This window comes from Dreissena polymorpha, chromosome 14, assembly GCF_020536995.1.
Source record: "Dreissena polymorpha isolate Duluth1 chromosome 14, UMN_Dpol_1.0, whole genome shotgun sequence".
Taxonomy (NCBI): Eukaryota; Metazoa; Mollusca; class Bivalvia; order Myida; family Dreissenidae; genus Dreissena; species Dreissena polymorpha.
In genome coordinates, this window is record NC_068368.1 from 9645303 (window position 1) to 9664799 (window position 19497).

General features: G+C 34.6%; 1 protein-coding gene across 4 annotated transcripts in view; it reads right to left on the minus strand.

Annotated features, from left to right (window-relative positions):
• The window catches only part of LOC127859009 (multiple epidermal growth factor-like domains protein 10), a 17153-nt gene extending 7201 nt beyond the window's left edge, over positions 1-9952 (minus strand). For 3 of the 4 annotated variants that reach the window (XM_052396395.1, XM_052396393.1, XM_052396392.1), the window contains exons 1-6: positions 9836-9952; positions 4389-4601; positions 3968-4171; positions 3604-3735; positions 655-792; positions 163-300 (exon numbers count right to left, since the gene is read on the minus strand). In XM_052396395.1, the coding sequence (XP_052252355.1) occupies positions 163-300; positions 655-792; positions 3604-3735; positions 3968-4171; positions 4389-4601; positions 9836-9902 (892 nt within the window). In that variant the 5' untranslated portion in view covers positions 9903-9952. The remainder of the gene's footprint in view (positions 1-162; positions 301-654; positions 793-3603; positions 3736-3967; positions 4172-4388; positions 4602-9835) is intronic. The other variant, XM_052396394.1, reaches the window with a different exon arrangement.
• Between the last annotated feature and the right edge of the window lie 9545 nt (positions 9953-19497).

The window sequence follows — 19497 nt, forward strand, 5'->3', positions numbered from 1 at the left end:
CAACGTATCTTTAGCGTAAATGTGATTTTAACACCAGCATGCTTCTGACATTGTTTAAATATTCTCTAAAATACCGTTGTAAAAGCAAAGATCTAATCACAAGTGATCAATTTTTATTTAATATCTAAAGCGCTATCAATCAAAATAAAACAATGAAAGTACCGTCCTTGCAGAGGTAACCTTTATATCCTGCAGCACATCCTTCTGGACACATACCGGAAGTCTTATTACAGTCAGCGTTGTTCAGACATTGACCACATCTGGTAAGACATCCCTGGCCGTACCATCCGTGGTCGCAGGCTATGTGAAGACATTTACATTGAAATCATCGCTGTTTTTACATATAAACGACGTATTTAAATATCGTTGGTGTAACCTTTCGATGTTGTATCAACTAACGCGTTTGCAAAACAAATTGTGAGGATTACATATTGCAGCACCAATGAAAAACGTTTTTTTCTTTCTTCTTATCATTGATTAAAAAAATGAAAATTAACAGTTAAATATCACTGAGGCTATTAACAGGTTACATTTACATGCATGCGCAAGGTTGGATTTGTTATTGTACGAAATAAAATAATTCTATAAAGTGTCAATTATTATTCAATATTTTAAGTGCGAATACTATCAATAAGAATTTGAAATGAAGCATACCATGAATGCAGAGAGAACCTTTGTATCCTGCAGCACATCCATCTGGACACATACCGGAAGTCTTATTACAGTCAGCGTTGTTCAGACATTGACCACATTGGGTAAGACAGCCCTGGCCGTACCATCCGTTGTCGCAGGCTATGTGAACACATTTTCGCTGATATAACATATTAACGATGTATTTAAATATAATTGGTGTAATCTTTCGATGTTGTATCAACTAACGCATTTGCAAAACAAATTGTGAGAATTACATATTGCAGCACCAATGAAAAACGTATTTTCTCTTCTTATCATTGATTACAAAATGAATATTAAAAGTGGGATAGACATCACTGAGACTATTAACAGGCTACATTTACATGTATGTGCATGGTTGGTTTTGTTATTGAACGAAATAACATTATTATGATTTAAATATAGAATTTATGGTATACTCATTTACTAAATTTCAATAACAATTAATAATTTATTTAAGATACATAACATTTGGCTATGATGATTACGTTGCTTAAGTAATTTGTTATATGTCCTGTAAATAAAACGAATGTCATGGGATGAGACAAGCACACACGCAAAATTGCCTTACAATCGGGTAAAATGTTTGTTTATAAATCGACTGAAACCATTTTCAAACTAGACATGTATATCAATAGAAGAAAATAATGTATGTTAAAAGTTTAATGCTGATTGGGGAAAAAAAGTAGTATTCAGGTATTTTAAATTGGCATACTGACTTAGTTTTTGACTCCACATGACCAAATATCGCTCTATACTTTGGTAACACAATTTAATTGTTCTGACCAGTTTTCAAGTTTTTCAATAAGTATAGGTTATTAGACGTTTCACTGTACAATACGGAGATATTTTTAGAAGATCACATGAAGTCATATTGGACGAGTCGTTGTGTGCGAGTCCAAATATTTAACGTATTGTACAGTTTAAACGTCTCATAAGCTTTTTATTCTATATCACTTTCTTCATCTCTTTGTTTGATTTTAATTTTAATTTTGATTTTAAAATGATTTAATTGCATTATTGCTATTTTCAAGACAAGCGCCCGTGTGATAATTGTACATTCGGATACTTTTTCTCGGTATCGGCTTTTATTGTTATAAAACAATTGCTTAGTGCACTTGTACTCAACTGTCCAATATGGAAACAATACAGACTTTTTGGATCCAATACCGGAATATAGTGGACGGTCACGTGGTACATATAAAGAACGCCGATTGGATGAATTTATTGGATAAAGAATAAAAGTACTGATTGAAATAATATAAGTAAAACATTTCTTACACAGAACCATGCATGCGTTCATTGTGAAGCATTATATTAATTTTAGGGGGGGGACAACTGTGTTTGAACAAATCAGTTAGCCATTAGGTATAACAGGTTATCTCTCTTGAACAAGAAGCTGCAAATGTAAACAGTTCACTCATGACTATTTTTAGGTAAAGTGGGGAAATTGGATTCGGCTTTTGACAAAATAAATATAAATTTAGGCTTCGAGGTCAAGAAGAGTTCAAGGGTTACAGTATTTTTTCTTTAATTGGATTAAACTGTATGCGACTTTCTTAAAAAAAAATTGCCATCTTCGTCATCATCATCATGCTCATCATCATCATCATCATCATGATCATCGTGATCATCATGATCATCATGATCATCATGATCATCCATCATCATCATCATCATCATCATCATGATCACCATCATCATCACCATTATCATCATCATCATCATCATCATCATCTAAACTATATTATACTATCATATAATATCAGGTTGAAAGTTATAATTATATTCAGAGAGAAGCAACATCCATGCGTGTTGAAAAGTTACACTTATGACTAAATAACAAGCTAAAATAACACATTGCATGGTAGCTGTTTGTATAAAAATCCCAAAGCAATTTTCGAATTCAGCCAATATTAAGTAAGAACAAATATTGTGAGAACGTTTAACAAAGATCGTGTAAAACATGCGGCTTCTAGATTGTTAATAAGGTTTGAATAAAGCTCTTCAAGAAAAACTTCTGCGCCCCTGACTGCAATTTTTTACTGACCGGACCTATTTTTTACCTTGACCTAAATATCATTCGAAATCATGTTATGAGAAAGTTTCATAATGATTGGACGACATAAATTTCTTCAAACGAGTTAAGAAGCTTCAGCTATTACAGGCAGTGTTGTTTAGACAATTCCCACATTTTGTCAGACAGTCTCGACCGTACAATCCGTTGTCGCAGGCTGTTTCTATAAAGTTTACGTAACCTAGACGTTACGTTATTTTCTTAAACAACGTATTGAACATTAAATGTTTTTTCAAGCATTAAAACGTTGACATCCAATGATTTATCCATTCGTTGTCATTAAAGATATTAAAGTGTTGACGTTAAGTGTATTAAAGCGTCAACGTAATAATCATACGAGCTTCTTTTTCAAACAGCTATTCAACTTTCATCATAATATAGGTACTCAAATCATGTTCAAACAGCGAGGTTCCAAAATAGTCTGCAGTTGATCTACGACGATCAACCATGTTGTTAATTGAATACGTGTATATTTGGCCATGTCATCGAATCTACTAAAACAAAAGTTATCGATGATAGTTAAAGACTTGTTTAGTCATAGTTTTGGTCGCAAATAAAGTTCACTCCATGCATTAATTGTTCATATATCAAGCAACCAACATATTTGTAGAAATTTCAGTATTTTGTCAAAAGCCGTTTTTTGCTATATGAATGTAATAAAGACATTAATGGTTTTGTCATTTGCAGCGCGAGCTTAGCATTTTCTTTATAAAGAGAAGTTAACAAAGAGATTAACAAATCTCAAGCAGGTCTTTACACATATTATGATTTAACAGTCTTATATCCAGACTCAATAAATTATTTACCGTTTATGTACTTGTTGAAAAGAAATAGAAAATAAATAAATACTTTACTTTCATTACACGCAGAACCTCTCCAGCCAGCCTGACACCTTGACCCACAGGTACCATTTATAGCCTCACACGGTCCTTCCAGACAATGACATCTTTTTTCGCAATTAGGGCCAAATGTTCCATTTATGCAATCTTAAACAATATCGATTTAATATTACTTAATACGTGTATTTGACAGGAAACCGCTGCGTTCATATTATTTGCATTACTGATGGTTTCGTTAATCTCAATAATATCATACATTAATTTCACACAACTGTTCTTTTTACTAAAATTCCTAAGTGGAAAACACCAAACATTATACTTACATAATTGCATGACAAATCAATGACAAAAAATTATAATAACGTTCTTGATCATTTACCTTCTTGCCGGTAAACTTCTATTTCACATATGACCATATAATCAATCTCCACAAGTTGACTCATGACGCGTATTACTTGCATAGCCTGTGGCGGACTTATCGCATAGGTTCGTATAGTATCAGAAACATTAGCGGCCTGTAATTCGACCATGTGATGTTCGTCATAACCACCAAGCATTGAAATATTCCTTAGCTGATAGAAAGCTGTAATTTAAGCAGCATTTTTTAAATCATAGTGTACAAACAATAGTAAAATAAAGTTGTCATTCCGCACACACTTAAATTTGATGACATAACTTTGTTACAAACTACATCTCATATCTATTTAACACCTTTCATTATGAGTATAGGTATATGTATTATAACGCGAACAATACAATAAAGGGAAAAACGAAAAAATATATCTTTAGAAATCTACTACCTCCGTCGGTACGACCCTTAAGTACAACTCGCGTCACAAAATAGGCTTGTGTTATATTTAATTGGAGCCAGGTCGGCCTTTCAATGGCGGTACAACATCCACATACTCCAGCACCACCAGTTCTTCCATCGATTGCTCTTTCGATAACCCAATCGTCCCATATTGATCCGTTTGTCGACAGTGTAGCTCCTTGCAGTGACAATTTGATTTCACCTTAAAAACATCAGGCTTTTTAATGTATTTTAATAACCCATTTTGCAATTATTTTAACAGAAACATTAGAGTTTTCGATCAGCTATCAATAAAAGCAAATTTATTTTTAAGTTTAGAAAGTTTTAATGGTTGTATCTTAATCCATCCGTGTTGTGATTTTCAACGAAATATGACTGAAATGTGATACAATACACCTATTGGGAGAGTTAATTTAAAACATGTAAATAGTATCAATAAAAGAAGCTTAAACGAAAAGAAACATGTGTGGGCGAATGCTAGTTTGTTAAAAAAGTTAGAGATGATAAATAACGAATTAATGAGAACAAGGAGAAAATACCTTCGTAAAGAGAGTCATACAAGAAGAGTAACCGGTGACTTTGACAGATTACTAGGTGTCTAAACGTTTTCTTGATTATATGTTCACGTGAACTGCATTAAACGTACATGTATGCTGTCATAATTAATCGATCTTTGCCGTATGAATAATTGTCAAGTTTGTATGGTGTGATTGGATAAAACATAAGATAACTTCTGTTGAGATGCATTCAAATGAACACATCAGTGTTTGTTGATTAAACAATATTTCACACATGCAGATTTTTATTTATTGGATTGCAGTCATAATTCGTTGCCAGTAGTATTATCTATTAATACATTTAACATCATTCTTATAAAAATGCGAGTTTCTTTTAGCATCAGAAATAAGGTGGCATCAATACTACACGTAGACCATTTGATATTTAAAAGGAGATCATACGATTTTTACATGTGTTATATTGAAATATATTGATTAAAATATGTTACAAAAACACAAAATAGGCAAGAAAATTATACAATAAAGACGAATTTTATAAAATGCAGCAAAGACAAATTAGCGCCCCGAGCCGATTGAGACGGAGATGTTTCGTACATATTTTCCTACAATAACCGAAGCATTCCTCTTTTTATTAGGATCGGAGTTAATTTTCGTGTGTCGTATAAATAGATATCGTTGCAGGAAATTACAATGATCCGTAAAACTTAATTTAGATTCACATCGTACATGCATGATATACATGCTGGCGAATTCGACTGTACAGACATTTTCGATTTCAGAAATATCTGGCTTATTTCGCATTTTTCGACACATGTTATTCTTAACTTATATTTTAATTTATATTGAAATATATGTATAATTAGTTTTTTAAAACATTTTATATAAATTCATAAATATTTGACAAAATCGTATAATCTCCCTTTAACGAAATAAAACAATGCTTAAAAAATAACGTACTTTAACAAAATAATAAAAAACCATCTCATGATATATAGCTGCAACACATGTCATTTAAATGTTATTCACTTGGTGGGCTTGGGCTTTCGTGATTAAAATTTCACGAACGCTTGAAAGTGTACAGAGATGCATTGGATCAGCCATAAAACCTGTAAAAGGAAAAGTACATGACAATAATTGTAAGAGTCGTATATCTAACATGATGATGAAAATGATGAAGTTAAACTTAAATCGATACTATCATACTGCATATGTTGAACTCTTTATATAAACGGTTAATTGGTGAAGAACATGTAATATTTTTTTCATATTTTGTCTTTAATTTTGTAAATATTACTCCAGATCTGGTAATGTGTAGTTCAATCATGTTGTTCCTTACATCGCCATATTGTACGTAGCAGGTAAATGTCGTAAGTATTGAAGTAGCGTTAATTTACCCACCAAGAATCGTATATGATAAACATCAATTGGAACCATATTTAAAATATATCGACAATAAACGCTTGTGATTATTATAGCTTAAATCAATATACTATTTTACCTTGGTTACATATATATTTAAAGTGATATTACGCGCATATAACAGTACATGCTATGTTTATAGGTGTCTATCGCAACCGCTGTTTATTTTTTGTGTGTTCTCTTCATATACTCTTATATTTGTTAATGCAGCATCAACATACTAAAACAATATCCCGGAAAGATAAAAATCATGCATTTGAATATCAACCATACTTTCGTTTTGACAACTGGCGACAGAAATGATTCGATGTACGATGTGAATCTAAATTTAGTTTTAGTGAAGATTCGTTCATACGACACGAAGAGACAATATTGTTGGACGGATCATTTCGTCTTAGAGAACTGTACAGTCATGTAAAATATCGAATATAATATTTTTCAACTGGTAGCAAGATGAGTTGTAGATAATTGGTCACTAACCACATTTTAACTTACTGTTTGACCTGTTAATTTTGTTAAGCTCACTTCAACAGTTAAAAATGCGCATAATATAACTTTAAAACTACATTTAGTATTAACAGTTTTTTTTTATTAAATTACTCCATAAAATGACTACTAATAACTACTTGTAAGACATGACATAGATGTAGCCTAACTGTTGTTTGTGACACTATGTTGTCAGTTAGTTATTGTCAGAATATTTTTATGGTCATAACGAGATACAAATTCTAAAAAAAGTGAAATTGAACACAGAAATTTACATTTCAAACGCTAAAAATAATAACAGTTTGAATTTAAAAAGTGAACGATGATGGACAGCGTCTGTTCAGTGCACATACAATATAGCTTACGGGAAAACACCAAAAAACTATCACGAAAGAACTGGTTTTTATCCACTCATTTTATAACAGAACTCAAGTATAAACTCCTGTATATTTGCCACTCAACAGAAAAATAATTTGTATGCTCTGAGAAATGAATTGCTCGGTAAATAGTAAAGCAACTTTTTATACAGTTAGAAATTTGATAACATATGTTATGTCTTGACAACTGAATAATGACATTAAATTAAATTAATAAGCATGATATATATTTCCTTACTAACAAGCTAAGGCTACATAGTAGAACTGATTTGTCGGTATTTTTCACATCAATCTGTTTAGTCATCATTTGGTAGCAAAACTTAACCTTTTTATAAATAATCATAGACTTATCAACACTAGTATAATATTCAATACTGATTTTTTTCAAAGTTATTGGCATGTCCCCAATATTTAAAGCAAGTTTTGCGTAATTTGTTTAAAACATCTGTGTTCAAACATGGTAGTTTTATCTTTTAATAAGGACCAAATTTTTTTGTATAGAAATGATTTTAAAACATAAACACAGTTCTTTTCCTTATCTTACAACACTTGAACACTTGACTTATGTGTGCAGCATCCTATTCGCGATATTCATATGGTGACATTCATGCTTTCATTGTATGTACAAATACGTACATTGCATTAAGATCGATTTCGACGCCAGTTTGATTTGTGAATGTTTCTGAGGTGTTTGTGGGGTGAGGTTCGGCTAGCCCTTAACAACCACTGCTGGAATTTACCGTTCTAAAGCAGCGATACCAGTGTGAATCATTGTTTCTTTCTTCCCGATATTTTCATATATTCTCATAAACATTTGTAAAACAAGCTAATGGTTTATATCCATGTAACAAAAATAGCTTCCAACCTTATACCACAGCTAAAGCTCTATTTTTATATCTTCGAATAATGCAAACGATATGTGTTGGGTTAGGTACAGAATCGCTTACAGGACTAAAAGCATGTATTGCCTTTGATCTCGAGTGGATAGCAATCATTTTTAGATGGTATCCATCTATTTTTTGTATTATTTTTACATGATATTTTTTTTAAGGGTTACAGTTAATAATTTTAAGGGACTTGCGTCAAAATATCGGCGCCATTCCAACTTTCTATTGATTATTTTATCTGTTTATAATCATATTTGTCTATCAACCGCAGCAGTTTACACAGTTAAATAAAATAAAATATAAATCGTAATAATTATAACCCTATAAATAATCGATTCGATTAGTACATATCCAAATGCATGCACGTTTAACAATTCCAAATGCAAGTAAACATATCCTTTCTTTTTTATACATACTTAAAATATCAACTGTAACTTAAAGAAATTGATAATTAATTGCCTGTGTTTAACGCATTATTTAAGACCCATGAACTGAATAAACACAAAATCAATAAAACTGGGTTTAAAACCTGCGTCTAGTTTGCATTGTTACATGGTGATATGACAATGGGTTTTTCGGATAGAAACATAAAAACATAGATGTCTCTGAAGTTTACTATTGTTTGATTGTAACTTGGTGTATATCGTGTTCAGAAAAGATCGATAATACATGTTGTGTATGGCAAAATATTTATTCTTCATCGCACACGCGTAAAAAGATACATAGACACATTTTACCTGCAGCTTGTGCAACGACATTTTAAAATGGACATGCATGTATCAAGCTGACAACAGATTGATTTTGGAAGACCAAAAACACTACAACCATAAAAATATAGCGTATTTCAAACAAAGTCAATGACTATATGAACTTGAATTTAGTGTTCGTTTTAAATAATGACATTTATTTAATGTTCGTTTTTCAAATGTAAGTGACGACAAGAACATTGTTAAAAACACTAGACCAGCCGTAAGTGTAAACATTTCCAATATTTACAATATATTAGCCCAATCTTAAACATGAGCTCAACTGAATACACAACATTTTGCTTGCATTTTATACTGTTATACAAGACGGCTGTACCAAAAACCCTTGACTGCAGCGCATATACAAAAGTCTGTTAACACGTTAGACATTTTTGTTGCTATTAGCATGACGGAAGAAAAAAACGTAATATTCCTCGGAAAGGTTATTCAATAATATCCGCTGGAATCAAGACACCCACTATTAAGACGGACTTACCATGTACCTAATTGAGAGATTATGAACCTATTTGAGATACCACTTGGTCGGTTTGACGTGCAAATGCATCATATGATTGCATGTAGTTAAATTTACTCACCAAAATGCAGACATTACCAAATGAAACGGTTCTTTATACAAACGTGCTCTTAATATGAACCTAAATATGGCATAGTCAATCGTTTATAGGTCTCCGCGGCGTTATGGATATAGTGTCTTACTAACTACTGGGAGGTCATGAATTCCGTCTTTATGTGGGGTGGCATTAATATTTATTCTTCCTCGCACACGCGAAGAAAAATACCTTTACACATTTTACATGATATATGGTCAACGTCATTTAAAAATGGACATGCATATATCAAGCTAAAATCGATTGTTTTTGGAGAACAGAAAACTCTAAAACATTTATAAACATTTATAAATGTAGCGTATTTCCAACATTCTTTTTTCATTTATATGAATCATAATTATTATAACTCTCTGAATAGTTCATACGAGTAATACCTGCGCATACATATGCATGTAGAATAAATCCAAATACAAATAAATCCCTCCTTTCTTTTGTATACATGCTTATATAATCAACTGTTACTTTGGCGAATTGTTAATCGACTAAATGCGTGTAGTGAAGTGAACTCTAACATCGAAAAGTATGTGTTTAAAACTTCCTTGTACATCTAAATGTGTTTAAAACTTCCTTTTACATCTTAAGTGTAGCATGAGATGACCGGCCATGACAATGGATTGTTTCCGGAGAAACAGGAAGACCAAAGATATCTGAATTAAACACATGTGTGACGTTCTTCTAGTAACTAAAATAATAAACACCTCCAGATTCTACAATTTTTAACAGATAATCAGCATAAACATAAATATATCGTATGTTTGAATGAAGGTTTGTTGAAAAATAAAATAATGATCTGTGTGTTGTTTTATACATAGAGTTGCTATTGCGAGTTGAATGTTATAACGAGAGGAGATTTTCTTCTCTCAGAACATTGCACAAGTCAAGTTAGAGTTCTGAGCAAAGAGGCATACAAGTTCACTGTTACACCTCGTGTGCATTTTTATTTTGAGGCAAAGCAACACATGTAGTTTTGTCCAAAATACTTTAACGAATTAATACTTGTTTAAACGGTAAAGTAAAGTTCAGAAAATGAGCGTTCTGACTAGGTCACAAACAAAAATTACATTAATGTAAATGGTGTTACCATTAACAGTTTTACCTTTTAACAACGAAACCTTCATACAACGTTTTCGTTATTAAGAAAAAACTGTGGCACCCTGACACCACGACCGCACGATATTTGAAAATAACTAAACTAGCCATCGTCAATCGAGTAATACATTATTTAAGAAATGTACATTTTTTCAACAATTAATGAATAATTGTGTTTAACAAGTTTATTATCACAATCAGTTATCGCATATTCATGCCTTGTATATTGAATACAATTGTGTGATTAAAAAAATTTCCCTCATGGTGGAGAATATGAAGTTTCATGACTCCGATACTCAATTTTCTATAATACGCTTATATAGAAATATTTATCCTGCCTCCGTTGCAAACATTGACCTTATACAGCAGGGACAAATAAACTAGTTGAACTCCGGCAGTACCTCGCGTGACCACGATCTAATCGTAAGTACGTTTTCCTACGCGCAGATTAACATGTTCTAATATTTGCCCTAAAAAAGATGTACATGCGAAGTTCCTGCGAAATGTTTTGTAAAAAAATGATAGCAAAAGTAATAAATGGGTATTAAATTTGCGGAAACATGTTAATGAAGTAATCGATTCCGCCTTTAAATGTATTTACTCAAAACCTTTAAAATATTCTCCGTACCCGAATTACCGGTGATATTTGTAAATACGCTTCTACGTCACAGCACGCGCATTTTCATTTACAACTTCCATCGGAGACTGTTTACTATTTTTGCCGGCAGCTGTCAAAACGAGAAATACTCTAAATAATGTCTTTTCTTCGGGTAAGTAGGTATTAAAACACAAATGCCCATGTATTTTTTCGTTATTTACACATACAATCTGGTTGATCATTTAGTTTTCTCATAAAAACTCATTTTGAAAAGTCCGTCTTCAAATGTTTACATAGTAGCGACAGGTGCGCGTTTCCATTACCCGGATGTACACACATCCAATGTACATTACTGAGCGAAACTTCTCAATTGTCATGATAATCCTTATTATTGAAATGATTATTCTACCAAAGATTTGAAGGTAAGTTAAAACATCTTTTGTCTTGTTTAATTTCAGTTCCCACATGTGAAGAAGAAAAAGCGTCAGTATGATTCAAACCAGCTGTTTATGGCATATAAACAAGTTAAAGACAATGCCACTTCAGTTAGGAAAACTGCTTTAATGTATGGTGTACCTGAAAGTACTCTAAGGGACAAAACTCTAGGTCTGCAATCTGTACCTGAAACAGATAAATTTGTTATCAACTCTCGTCCATCCCCTGTATTGACATTAGGTGAAGAGGTTGAACTTGTTGAGCATGTTTCATACATGGCTAGTATTGGTTACGGGTATAGCCTGGCTGAGTTTATCAAAATTGCAACTGACTGTGCAGTGTCTCTTGGTCGGAAGTGCCAACATATCTCCCTTTTGGTAATTCTTGGTTTGAAGGTTTCAAGAGACGTCATATACAGTTGACATTGGCAAAGCCTCAAAAGTTGTCGCAACTTCGTGCCAAATGCACTTCAAATGAGGTCCTTGATAAATATTTCAATGAACTCAATGCTGTTTTAGTCAAATATGATTTAACAGACAAACCAGAAAATCTTTTTAACATTGGTGAAACAGGATTGCTCATGGAACATAATCCTAAGAATGTAATATGTTTAAAGAACACTAAACCACAAGCTATAACATCAAATCGTGGTAAAACAGTCACCATCATGGCATCTGGTAACGCTGTTGGGAGTCGAATTCCACCGTATTACATTTTTCCTGGTATACGCTGGAATGATGAGCTGTTGAAAGGCTGTTGACCAGGTGCAAATGGTACTGTCACAGAAAGTGGGTGGTCCAATTCAACTGTATTTTTACAGTACATGAACACACATTTTCTTAAACATGCTCCATCCAATGGCTTTCCTTTGTTAGTGCTTTTTGATGGACACAAATCACATATTAATCTGACTTCAAGAGATTGGGGTAAAGAGCACAATGTGATATTTTTTGTACAACCACATCACACCTCTCATGTCACATAACACTTGAACGTTGGCTGCTTCGGACCTTTAAAGGTGTCTTTTACAGTGAATGTCAAACTTTTTTGAGAAACAATCCTGGTCTTCAGGTAACCCGTTTGACTATTACTGAATTGTCAAGTAAAGCATATAACAAGGGTCTTACTCCAGAAAACCTCATATCTTTATTCAAAAAAGCTGGTGTCTACCCTGTGCAGAGGAACCAGATTCTCCCTTCAAAGACAGACCCGTCAATTATTAACACCAATACACAGGCTGTAGTCATTCCTGAAAAAAAACAAAAAGCTTTTTAGAAACAAGAAAAAATTACAAAAGTTATTGAAAAGCCACAGAAAAGAAAATTACAGCCATCTGTCACTGGTTTCTTGATGTCATCATCAAAAGAAAGTAAACTGAAGAAAATAGATGTTGTCACAACAACAAAGAAAACAACAAAGGCAAAAACAAGTAAAAAAGAACAAAAACAAACTTACATTCCAACAAACATAGTGCGTCACCACAACCAAGCACCTCTGGACTTAATGTTCCTCACATTGATGATTGTGACTCCGAACTGACTGATGATGAAGCTGACAGCATTCCATGTTGTGTATGTGGCAACACCTCACCAGATGCAATAAACTTAATATACACATTAGAAATTATTCAGTGGGGTAAATGTGACAAATGTAGCCACTGGACTCATCTAAAATATTGTACTCCAGTGCGGTGTTTTAGAAGAAATTCTACATTTCTGTGTCCTCATTGTAAAAGTGAAAGCTAATTAACAAAACACTCATTCATTTTCAATGTCATTAATTGTTAGAAAATTTATCACAACATGTTTTAAACTTTGATATTTTGTTTGTATATAGTTGACAGTATGGAAGTTTAGTTCAGTGCACTGTTATTTTCTGAAAATGTGTTTTGTCTGCGTGAAAACTATGTCATCACCGTTAATAGAAGTAAACAGTAGAAACCGAAATTGCGGACAGTGACCTTCTTCTGTGATGGATTAAACGGAGTCTTTGTGAACATACAAGGTAGGTTTCGTATTAACTTGATGAAAAAAGTAATGTTTCTGATAAGTATATGAAGGTTGTGTACGGAGGTTGCATTTAATATTATTTATTTACAAATGAATGTTTACGTCACCGGTAATACGGGTGCCCTTGATACGTCGGTTCTTAAATATATAAATAGAAAGGTTACACTCCACTAATACACACTTATTTTCGGTCGTCGTCGTCTGCAATTGGTTTTATATTCAATGGAATATCATTAAATCGAACAAAATAACAATATGTTAAAGACATTATTTAAAATGAAGCAGGATAAATCGAATAAATGGCTAGTGCCGAGATGGAGAAAGTGTATCCCGTTCGGCCCGAACAAGATAATAGGGCTTGCTAAATGTCGTCCTATTGTCTTTTTCTAAGCCTCATCGGATAAACTTTCTCCATTACGGCACTAACCATGTATTCTCTATATATTCGTCCGATACTGTAAACATAAAACATTTTATAACATTTTCTACGGCTAACACTGAAATATTTATTACACGTGTATGCAATTCAATAATCGTTATCAATGTTATAGGAAGAGAATGTTACTAACAAAACCCCACTGCATTAGTGGCGTTCAAAGTTATGTTGGCTGATAATGTTGGCATTGAATGGTCAATATTTAAAAAGGCGTTAGTACATTTTAAAAATGATATATCGAAAGTAAAAAAAAATCGCATATACAATCAATAACGTTTTTGTCTCTTCAAGTGCAATAATATAAAGTTGATGTCGTTAATAAAGTTATATTTGCTCTATTATGTATTATGTATTTACATTATAAACGATACATAATGTTGCTTTACTAGTGACAACATTTCATGAAGTAAGTATAAAAATAGCGAAACAGTGATCGCTGGATTTGTTCTCTTTACAACAGTATGATTTACATCACAATAATGTTCTTAAAGTGGTTATGTTGTGATCGTTAAAATATATTTTATTTCATAAACAAAGAATCGAAAACATATTCAAATGTAGAACAATTATATAACTTCAATAGTTGAACGTCTAACGACATATTAAAGATCATTTTATTATTTAATTTTTATATTAAGTCCACCCGAAACATTCTCGATAACGGAAATTTTATAATAGTTAACTGTTTTCCAATGTTGAGCCCATTATTCAAGTTTTCTAATTCAAATTCAAAGAGTAAATTAGTTTTTTTCTCATTTCATTTTGGACACTAAATCATGTCTAAATGCAAATTAAATACAATAAAATCTGCTCATCATATCTGTTTTAATCACTCACGCGCATTTTAAAAGCTTCTAAACATCCTGTGCACACAATTAAACGTCGCAAATCGAATGGAATAATTAGAAACTTTACCAAAGTTCAACTGTTTGAGTTTCGTTTGATTGAGTATATTGTGCATATAGTGTTTCGAAATGCACATTATGTTATTTTTCAACGCTAAGAATGACCTAATATGACGAACTAGAAAGGTTTATTATTAAAACTTAAATAAATTAAATGTATAAAGTATATTTTATAAATATAAAAGGTTATTTTATCATTAAAATTATACAGATCTGTTAGGAACATTTGCTACCATCATTCTTTCTTTGATACATTAATAAAGGATATGTCGTTGCTTTCGAGGAATGACCGTTAAAAAAATTCACTACAGGGTGAAAATAAGTATGTTAACGAGCGCACCTCCAGTACACTGAGAACAATAAGATTGAATGCAAAATTAAATTCATTTATCAAAAGTTATGGCTGGTACTTGAAATAGATGTCAATTACGCTTTTGACAGTCTGTGTGGTGAGTTCTATCCTATGCTTAGTATGTGGGTTCTGTTCATTCCTATGCTTAGTCTGTGAGGTCAGTTTTCTCCTATGCTCACTCTGTGGGGTCAGTTCTCTCCTATGCTCAGTCTGTGAGTTCAGTTTTCTCCTATGTTCAGTATATGGGGTCAGTTCTCTCCTATGCTAAGTGTATGGGGTCAGTTCTCTCATATGCTTAGTCTGTGGGGTCAGTTCTATATTCAGCGTAGCCTTTGAGTCAGTTCTCTCCTATACTAAGTATGTGGGTCAGTTCTCTCATTTGCTAAGTATGTGGGGTCAGTTGTCTCCTATGCTTGGTTTGTGGGGTCAGTTCTCTCCTTAGCTCAGTCTTTTGGATCAGTTTTCTCTGATGTTCAGTATTTAGTGTTGGTTCTCTGCTATGCTAAGTATGTGGGGTCAGTCCTTAGCTAAATTTGTGGGGGCAGTTCGCTCCTAAGCTCAGTTTGTGTGGTCAGTTCTATCCTATGCTCAGTCTGTGGGTCGGTTCTCTGCTATGCTCAGGCTGTGGGGTCAGTTTACTCCTTATCTTAGTCTTTGGGATCAGTTCTCTCCTATACTTAGTCTGTATTGTCAGTTCTTGGCTATCTTCAATCTGTGGGTCAGTTCTCTCCTATGCTATGTCTGTGTGGTCTGTTCACTGCACTGGTCAGTCTGTGGGGTTAGTTTTCTGCTTTGCTCAGTTTGTGGGTCAGTTCTCTCCTATGCTCAGTCTGTGGGGTCAGTTTTCTGCTTTGCTCAGTCTGTCGGGTCAGTTCTCTGCTTTGCTCAGTCTGTGGTTGAGTTATCTCCTATGCTCAGTTTGTCGGGTCAGTTTTTTGCTTTGCTCAGTCTGTTGGTCAGTTCCCTCCTATGCTCAGACTGTGGGGTCAGTTCTCTCATATGCTCAGTCTGTGGAGTCAGTTTTCTACGATGCGCTGTATATGGGGTCAGATCTTTTCTATGCTCAGTCTGTGGGGTCAGTTCTTTCATATGCTATGTCTGTGGGGTCGGTTCTTTGCTTTGCTCGGTATGTGGGGTAAATTATCTCCTCAGCTTAGTCTGTGGGGTCAGTTGTCTCCTATGCTAAGTCTGTGGTGTCAGTTCTCTGTTTTGCTCAGTCCGTGGGTCAGTTCTCTCTTATGTTTAGCCTGTTGGGTGAGTTCTCTCATATGCTAAGTCTCTGTGGTAAGTTCTCTTCTATGCTCAGTACATGGGGTTAGATCTTTTCTATGCTCAGTCTGTGGGGTCAGTCTTTTCCTATGCTATGTCTGTGGGGTCGGTTCTTTGCTATACTCAGTATGTGGGGTAAGTAATCTCCTCAGCTTAGTCTGTGGGGTCAGTTGTCTCCTATGCTAAGTCTGTGGGGTAATTTGTCTCCTATGCTGAGTCTGTGGGATCAGGTATATCCAATGCTTAGTAAGTGGGACAGTTGTATCATATTTTCAGTTTCTGGGGTCAGTTTTCTCCTATCCTACAGCTGTGGTGTCAGTTCTCTCCTATGCTCAGTCTGTGGGGTTAGTTCTCTCCTATCTCAGTATGTAGGGTCAGTTGTACCATATTTTCAGTATCTGGGGTAAGTTCTCTGCTATGCTTAGTCTGTGGGGTCTGTTCTATCCCATGCTCAGAGTTTAGGGAATGTTCTATTCTATGTTCAGTCTGTGTGGTCACTTCTCTGCACTTGTCAGTCTGTGGGGTCAGTTCTCTCTTATACTCAGTCTGTGGGGTCAGTTCTTTCCTATGCTGAGTCTTCGGGGTCAGTTCTCTCCTATGCTCAGTCTTAGGGGTCAGTTCTCTCAAATCTCAGTCAGAGTGGTAAGTTTTCTCCTTCACTGATTCTGTGGGGTCAGTTCTCTCCTATGCTCAGTCTCTGGGGTCAGTTCTCTCCTTTGCTCAACATGTGGGGTCAGTTCTCTCCTATACTTAGTCTGTGGGTCAGTTCGCTCCTATGCTCAGTCTCTGGGGTTAGTTCTCATCTTAGCTCAGTATGTGAGATAAGTTCCCAACGGTGCTCAGTCTGTGGGGTCAGTTCTCTTTTATGCTCAGTCTGTGGGGTAAGTGCTCTCTTATGTTCAGTCTTTGGGGTCAGTTCTATCCTTTGCTTAGCCTGTGTGGTCAGTTCTCTCCTATGCTCAGTCTCTGGGGTCAGTTCTCTCCTTAGCTCAGTCCGTGGGGTCAGTTCTCTCCTATGCTCAGTCGGTGGGGTCAGTTCTCTGCTATGCTCAGTCTCTAAAGTCAGTTCTCTCCTATGCTCAGTATCTGGGGTCAGTTCTCTCCTTAGCTCAGCCCGTGGGGTCTGTTCTCTCATAAGCTCAGTCGGTGGGGTCAGTCCTCTCCTATGCTCAGCATGTGGGGTCAGTTTTCTCCTATGCTCAATCTATGGGGTCACTTCTCTCCTTAGCGCAGTCAGTGGGGTCAGTTTTCTCCAATCCTCAGTCTGTGTGGTCAGTTTTCCCATATGCTCAGTATGTCAACTCTCCTTTGCTAAGTCTGTTGGATCAGTTCTCGCATATTCTCAGGCTGCGTGGTAAGTTCTCTCCTATGCTAAGTCTGTCGGGTCAGTTCTCTCAAATACTCAAGTCTGTGGAGTCATTTGTATCCCATTCTCAGTATGTGGGGTCATTTCTATCCGATTTTCAGTCTGTGGTGTCAGTTCTCTCCTCAGCTTAGTTTGCGGGGTCAGTTCTATCCCATTCCCAGTCTGTTGGGTCACTTCCACCCTATGCTCAGTCAGTGGGGTAAGTTATCTCCTATTATCAGTCTGTGGGGCAGTTCTATTCCATTCTTAAGATTTCGGGTCAGTTGTCTGCTATGTTCAATGTTCAATTTGGCATCTCAAAAGCTATAAACGATTTCGGTTTCCTGTTCTACAAAGTCTGAATTTTGCCGCAGTATACAAATATCACATTTTGTAAGCTAAATATTTTCACAAATCCTGCAAAAAAATCGAAAGAAATTGCTCAATGCGTGTCGAAAACTACAAATAATGCTAATAAAATACAAAGCAAATATAATTGGATGCATAACATTAATGCTACAAAAACAAAATGTTCCCGACCACTTCATGATCGTTTCATCGTTATATCTTCATCTATGTTGTCCTTCTGTTGGCTGAATCAGCCAACAAGTGCGCAGTACAAACATGAACAATTGAACAACGGCAAATGGCGCATTAAATCAAAGATAAAATATATAAACACAAAGAGCCCTTAAATATTATTTGGGATTGTATATAAAAAAACATGGAGAAGAAACGTTTTAGTTCAATGAACAAACGAGCCGGATAACTATTAGTACTACAGCTACCAGCTATTTGTTCAATTACGTATATGTGCTGGTACAAAATCGATTTACATGCACGAGTGTTAGATACAATTATATATCATGAGATGCGCAGCCACGACATAAATCTTTTTTTTCTTTGATCAAGAGTGGATTAAAATCGAAAATATACCGAAACCAACGCATTTTGGATTTGTATTATTCTTTTCAGACGTAACTTAGCTTTCGAAAAGGATTTAACTGGAGAATTTACACGCCGGGTATGTGGATACTTTGATAACAGATGGCACTTCGATACCAGATGACAACAAAAGCTTCGCGCGACAGTTGAGTTCTTCAGCTTTTTGCATTTATGTTCTGTTCATTTGGTTTTCAGACACGTCACATTGTTTGGTCGATTAATGGTATAGTACTTCGTATTGAGGAGCAAGAAAGTCGTGAAAAAAACAGTGACAAGAGATAAAATTTCATCGATAATCGTCATAAGTTCGATGACCAGTACGCATTTCAACAAGGTCAAAAAGGTGAAAATAAATCAAGAACTTAACAACTAATCTAAAATAAAAGATCAATATGTCCATTATTATTACAACATGTTAAATTTTAGTTGAATAACGTATTTCAGGAAATTCAAATGTTTTAAGAGTAGGATCCCAAATTTTTATGGACATTTCTTTTACCGATCATCTCAAAGACAATGGCACTTCGATTTCAGATAACTCGACACTTTTTACCAGATATAACACACTCTATTTAGTGAATCAGAAATGCAGAATTCGCTGTGGAATACTGCTATAGTAAGCAGGCAATACATAAAAATGTGTGTACTGACGT